This window comes from Pelophylax lessonae (assembly GCF_965119305.1).
Source record: "Pelophylax lessonae genome assembly, chromosome: 13".
Classification (NCBI taxonomy): Eukaryota; Metazoa; Chordata; class Amphibia; order Anura; family Ranidae; genus Pelophylax; species Pelophylax lessonae.
In genome coordinates this window covers 132,635,012-132,642,290 of record NC_138780.1, presented here as the reverse complement: position 1 = coordinate 132,642,290, position 7,279 = coordinate 132,635,012, and the positions used below count along the sequence as shown (strand labels likewise).

Here is a 7,279-nt window from a genome sequence, read left to right as displayed (position 1 = left end):
AAAAGAAAAAAAAAAAAAAAGGATTTTTAATACAGAAATGTTGGCTTACTGAAAAGTATGTCCATGTACAGTATAATATGCACTTCATACTTGTTTGGGACTCCTTTTCCATTAATTACTGCTGAGATGTTGTGGAAGCATAGGTTTCTTTGATAGTGGCTTTCAGCTCATCTGCATTGTTAGGTATGGTGTGTCTCATCTTCCTCTTGACAATACTCACAGATTTTCTATGGGTTTTAGGTCAGACGAGTTTTCTGGCCAATCAAGCACATTGATACCATAATCATTAAACCAGGTATTGGTACTTTTGACAGGTGCCAAGTCCTGCTGGAAAATTAAATAAGCATCTCCCTAAAGCTGGTCAGCAGAGGGAAGCATGAAGTGATCTAGAATTTCCTGATAGTGGGCTGCGCTGACTTTGTACTTGATAAAACACAGTGGACCAATGCCAGCAGATGACATGGCTCCCCAAATCATCACTGACTATGGAAACTTCACTCTGGACCTCATGCAACTTGGATTCTGTGCCTCTCCTCTTTTCCTCCAGATTCTGGGACCTTGATTTCCAAATGAAATGCAAAATTTTCCACGGTCCGTGATGATTTGGGGGGCCATGTCATCTGCTGGTTTTGGTCCACTGTGTTTCACTTTTTGAATTGAATTACTGAAACAAATGTACTTTTTGATGATTTTCTAATTTTATGAGATGCACCTGTGTATGTATTTTTTTTATATATATATATATATGTGTGTGTGTATACACACCACAATATTACCAAAAGTATTGGGATGCCTGCTTTTACGGCACATGAATTTTAATGGCATCCCAGTTTTAGTTTGTAGCATTAAATATTGAGTTGGCCCACCCTTTGTAGCTATAACAGCTTTAACTCTTCTTGGAAGGCTGTCCACAAGGTTTAGGAGTGTGTCTATGGGAATGTTTGACCTTTGTTCGAGAAGCAAATTTGTGAGGTCAGGCATTGATGTGGATGAAAAGGCCTGGCTCACAGTCTCCGCTCTAAATGATCCCAAAGGTGTTCTTTCGGGTTGAGGTCATGACTCTGTGCAGGCCAGTCAAGTTCCTCCACCCCAAACTCGCTCCTCCATGTCTTTATGAACCTTGTTTGTGCACAGGTGCACAATCATGTTGGAACAGGAAGGGGCCATCCCCAAACTGTTTTCAGAAAATTGGGAGCATTAAATTGTCTAAAATGTTTTGGTATGCTGACGTCTTCAGAGTTCCCTTTACTGGAGCTAAAGGGCCAAGCTCGAACCCTTAAAAGCAACCTCACACCATAATCCCCTCTCCACTAAATGATTTGGACCCGTGCAGGAAGCAAAGTCCATAAAGACATGGATGAGCGAGTTGGGGGTGGAGGAACTTGACTGGCCTGCACAGAGTTCTGACCTCAACTCGATAGAACACCTTTGGGATGAATTAGAGCGGAGACTGCAAGCCAGTAAACCTTGTGGACAGCCTTCTCAGAAGAGTTGAAGCTGTTTTAGCTGCAAAGGGTGGGCAATACCAATATTGAACCCTATGGACTAAGACTTGGATACCATTAAAGTTCATGTGCATGTAAAGGCAGGGGTCCCAATACTTTTAGTAAAATAGTGTGTGTGTATATATAATATATACACACACACACAATTTTAAGCTTTACAATCCTATAATATCAGTCATAGAAAACTTAACTACTAATAATATTTCATTACATGAGTTACAAATTTTTATTTACTTACTGTAAGATTTACATTCATTTCATGTGACTCTTGTAGAGTTCCCCTACAAATTAATTCTAACATCATCCAACAAACCGTCTTACTGTATTACATGAATACATCAGTCTTACAGTTTAAGCTTCAAGAAGCATATCCAATCAAAGTTCCTTAATTTTGTACTTTTGTAAATGTTTTCCAGTCATATTCCGAGACCACAAATGATGTTACAACTTCATTAAAACAGCTGTTGCAGTGCAAAATATAAACAGTTTTATGGGCTGTAGTTAGCATCAGACATACTGGGGTCAGCTTACTGTGGGGATGGAGTTTGGTGGAACGTTATCTGGGCCATAATCCGCTATTGGTATATCCACATTTGGATCAGATTTCCCAGAAAGGGTAGAGATCTGGTTGACTTTACCCAGGTTCTTGATGATTTTAATATTTTGTTTAGCAGTTTCCATACAGCTGTTCTCCAGTAACCATCCATGGGATTCACTTTCAGGGTCTCCCAATATCAGCACATTTTCCATGGCAGTCTGAAGGTAACGTACACCAGTGAGTACTGAGAGCTGTAGAAGACAGAGTCATAGATGTACAGTTGCTAATACTATTGTAATAACAGAAGTCAGGTATATTGGTGCTAAGGCAGAAGTAACATGTAAATATTTAGATATTGCCTAATATATTTATTGAAAAGATTGCAGTTCACAGTCACGATAAGACCTTTCTGGATATTTTCAACTGCAAAATTGAGCTGCTGAAAGCCCTGTTCCCAATCTGACCAAATGTATTCATGATCTGACCAAAGACACCCTCATTTGAACCCTGTCTACTGCCAAGAAATGCCACATTTCCAAACAACTATTTATTGAGATTGCCCCACTCAAATTGGGAAAAGCGCCAAAGAGGGACCCATGAAGAGGAGGATACAGGCTGCCCTGTGCAAACAGAGCAGGTAAGTAGAACTTGTTTGTTATTTACCAAAAAAAAAAAAAAACAAGACTTTACAATCACTTTAATTGAAAAATCATCTTTTGTCAAGCTGGGTGGTGTTGACAGAGCCACTCAGTTTCAATTTAGGCTGATTTAGTAGGAATTCCCTGAAATTCGAGCAGTGTTTTTGGCAGGCTTTACTCTAAATCCTTGGTGCTCAACCTTTGGCCTTTTGGATTTTATGTTCGACCCTTGGAGCCTCTGCAGTAAATAGTTTGTGTTTTGGTGCTTTCTTGTGCCAATTATGGAAAACAATTGTTTAGACAATTGTCTAATTCTAGACAATTCTAGTTGGTAAATGGGTTGTTTTATTTCTTTTATATTATATTCTTTCATTCTGTGCTGTGTTTTTAATTGCTTTTTTTGCTAATATTTTATAATAGACGTTGCTGAGAAAAAAATAAAATTTGTCAAAAGTAAATTTTTAACCTGTTCCCACGTCATTTGAATATATGGGTTTATGACAAACGGCTTTGTGCGCGCAAAGAGCACACTTTGAGTGCACATTTATTGTGTTCTCCCAGCACAGTAACTAAAATGTCACAGGCAGCTCCCGATGCATACTTGTGATTGGGAGTTTTTCCAATATTGTGACAGCTGTGACAGCCAATAACTGAGAGAAATATCAAATGTGTCACAAGTAAATTTCAACTTATTCCTGTTGGCCGTTTGCATATATAGGGGTGCTGGGTGGGTGGGCTTTAACACCAAGCAGCTGCATATATGCGTTTATGGGGAACTGCTTTTCTGTGCTGAGAGCAACATCCCAGCTTAGATACTTAGATGTCACAGGCAGCTCCTAATGCATTCTTGTGATCTGGAGCTTCCAATAATGTGACCTCTGTGACAGCCAATCAAAGCAGTCACAAGATCTGAAAGTCTGCCTCGGCCTCCCAGCATTTAGATCCTCTTAAAGGGCTTGGGGACAACAGCAGCAGTGGGTTAAAGAGACTATATGAAGCACAAATGTGATTTCTATCAGTCTCATATAATGTGTCTGTAGTCTTTTTTTTAAGAAGCATGCCCCCATTCTACAAAAATTGCTATATCATGTTCTCACTCCCTAAACATCTCCTGCAGCATGTCCGCACACCCTGACCACCTCCTATAGTAGAACATGTTTCTTTGACCAGCTATTGTTGAATATATGCAGTCCCTGACAATTTTTCAGTAGCACTACACTCACTTGCATGTACACTTGCAATAATTTGTGAGGCCAGAATTGGATTAACCATTAAGCAAAATAGGGCACCAAGGGAAGGAAGAACTACAGAGTTTTTTTCCCTAGCGATCATTCTCTTAAAAGAAAAGCGAACTTATAATTTTTGCCCCTTTGCCTTTAGCTAACAAAGTATACCTAAAGGTAAAACATTTTTTTTTTTTTATAAAATCTGTTTTTTTTTTTTGCGGTTTGTGCCCACTCCATTTGTCCTGTTTACCGTTATCACTGAAAGTAAAAGAGTATCCCACATTTTGGGTTGTCCCCTGTAAAGTAGTAAAGGGGAAATCTTCCAATGAGGACACTATTTCTAGTGACCTGGGGGGCCCAAAGGGATTCCCTTTATTTGTAGGGATTTCCCTCACTTCCTATTGGCTATGAGACAGGAAGTGAAGGTAAATCTCCATAATAGGGCACAGATGGCAAAAAGACCTGACAGGGATTATAACCCTCCCTTACTCTATCCAAAATGTAAAAAAAAGTTTTGCCTATAATTCTGCTTGAAGTGAAAAAGCTTTGACTTGAATTTTCACAGTCCTTTAATCACAGGAAGAGACCATTATACATAACTATAGGTCTATCAATGCAACAAAAGTGAAGATAACATATGTTGCATAGCCAGCAATGTAAAATATAAAGTTCTTTTAAAACAACAAACTGTTCCCTGGTGTGCAATTTAAATCATATCTTATAATTCAATTCACTCAACAACATACCCATTATAGAGTAGGGAGTAGTACACAGTATAGAGTAGGGATTTTGGCATTTATGGTATTGTTTGAATATGGCAAATGCTGAATTTCCCCTTTAATAAAAAATAAATAGAAACCAATTACCATTACAGTTGCAAGGAATTGGTACCATACATGCAAACCCTAGATGGCGGCTGGAAATATTTGGACCATTGAAAGAACTTTAGCCCTAAAGATTGTTCAACAAGCATGCATGTCTGAATTGGCTGAATATGCATGTTTGTGCCCATGCAAGTGGGAGAGGGAACACTTAGCAGACACTATTGTTGCTGGCCAATCTTCAAGAAAATCATACTGAAGATTCTAACATAACTCAATCTAATCTAGTTACTTTTGCTTGGTCAGAACAAATTAAAGGATTCCTGTGTTTGTAGGCATCATTAGAGCAGCTAATCAGCAGTGGTCCATTCAGTTCAATTCTTCAACATGGTTGTTCTCACATCTACATTCCAACTTCAAAAGATTATTTTTTGCTCTGTGTGTTAAACCATTTAAAGTACACAGAGTACAAGTCTTTGCACAAGACAAGAAAGTGAAAGGAAAGAAAATCTCTCTATTCCCCTATCAACACAATCATGGTCAATGGGGTAATGCCTTCCACAGCGCTGTTGTATTCTACCATTGTTGGACATGCCGGTAGCCTTCCTGGTTAGCAGAATGCAATGATTTCTGCTAGCAGCTGTAGCCCCAGGCAGTAATTGTAAATGTAGATAAATCCAACAGGCTGGTTGTAACCAAGTCAAACAATAATCTACTTGGGTACAATCCGCCTGCCCATACATTGATGGAAATTTGGTGGGTGCCTGCAGAACTGGCCACATTTCCATCCATTTATAGCCAGCTTAAATCCTACCTCTTAAATGTTGGATTTTCTAACACTTTCCGTCTTGATGCATGGTGGTTAATCTACCTAGCAGGGACACAGACTGCAATATTTTTTACATAAGACTAAGGGAAGCCTTTGGGGAAAAAATACATTTAAAAGTAGAAATCTAGGCAAAGCTTTTTTTATTTGGATGGAGCAATGGAAGGTTATAATCACATTTTTTTTTTTGCAGAGATTTTCCTTCACTTCCTGTCCCATATCCAAACAGAAGTAAGAGGAAATCCCTACAAATTAAGAGAATTCCTTGGGGTCCCCCAGGTCAACAGAACTAGTGTCCCATTACAAGATTTCCCCTATACTACTTTTCTGCAGACAACCCAAAATTTGGTATTTTCTTTGACTTTCACTTTCAATAATAATGGTAAACAGGACATATGGATAGGGTGAATCTTCCTAACGGGGGCACAGAAAACAATAAAAACCTGACAAGGGGTATAAGTTTTGCCTCTAGTTATACTTTAAAGAGGAATTCTCATAGTAAATCACTTAGAATGTGTTTATTAATACATTTAAATTCTGCTTTTTTTGTAGTTTGCACCCAAATGAAAATGAAATCTGTTATGGATGACAGAGCAGACTTACTTCAAAGAGCCATACAAGGAGGACAGTGAGGCCGATAGTCTGCATGAGCTGGTCGTAGTAGTCCAGTAGAGCCTCCCTACAGCCGCGAAGCCAGATGTTCAGCTCTTCTGCTAGGTAGTCATAATTGTAGTGAGCAGAATTGTTGGTAATCTGATACTGGATGCAGGGACGGGGAGAACTGGGGTTGCAGCAGCTAAAAGGAACTCCATCTAGTAAATATTTTCCATCCACATTGCTTTTAAAACGACTGGAAAAAGAAAATTGGTCACACATTATAATAGCTATATTATTGCTAAACAAACTAATCAAATCAGTCACTGATTCTTTAATTTGGACATCACACTAAATGTGTGTGCTAAAAATATTTACTCACTAAAATTATAAACTGAACTTTTTGTTTTGTGATTTTTACCTCTTATTTGTTTATGGTTATAAATCAAATACAAATCAGTAGATTTTTCTGTTAGTGGCGAATCAATAATTTTCAGTGTTCCAACAGGCCCCCCCCCCCCCCGTTTCTGTTTAATTAATAGTTCTCCAATGTGACGGGCAGTGTCCTTGACCATGATCATGGCTCATCGTTTAGATTGGATTCACACGGTTTCCTTTGAGTTGCAGTGTTTAGAAATGTACATGTGTAGGCCCATGCTTTTTCCCTTTAAAAATACACCAGACTATCGTGCATAGAAGTAAACCAGCAATGCACGAGAAATGGGCATTCTTCCTTGTAATGCATTTTCAGTATTTTTTATTTGGTTTTTACAAAAACAAGCACAGGTAATTGGGCCATCAAGTAGATTCTTGCATATACTGTTAGTAGGTAGAAACAAGCTAATCTTGAGAGTTTCTATTATATACTGTCTGTAGTTAAAATACGAGGGTTCAGTAAAACGTTTTTGCACTTTTTTTTAACTCTATTAATTATAAAAATGTGCGGAAACTTTTTGAAGATCCCTCGTACAACGAAAGGCTCCTGCACGACAATCTAAACAATTGTCAACTTCAGTTACTATTTGTTGAGCAAGCCTCATAAAGTTAAACTTAAAAAAAAAAAAAAAAAAAAAAAAAAACTTCCTTTACTTTCCCTGACTGAGACAAATCCTTCTTCATTTATGCCTCATA

General features: G+C 38.3%; 1 protein-coding gene across 1 annotated transcript in view; it reads right to left on the bottom strand.

Moving 5' to 3' along the window:
- Nucleotides 1-2,008: 2,008 nt before the first annotated feature.
- Nucleotides 2,009-7,279, bottom strand: part of LOC309543383 (photoreceptor outer segment membrane glycoprotein 2-like) — a 43,073-nt gene continuing 37,802 nt past the window's right edge. Inside the window, exons 3-4 of the mRNA XM_082242857.1 lie at nucleotides 6,158-6,404; nucleotides 2,009-2,294 (exon numbers count right to left, since the gene is read on the bottom strand). Of these exons, the coding sequence (XP_082098983.1) occupies nucleotides 2,028-2,294; nucleotides 6,158-6,404 (514 nt within the window). The 3' untranslated portion in view covers nucleotides 2,009-2,027. The remainder of the gene's footprint in view (nucleotides 2,295-6,157; nucleotides 6,405-7,279) is intronic.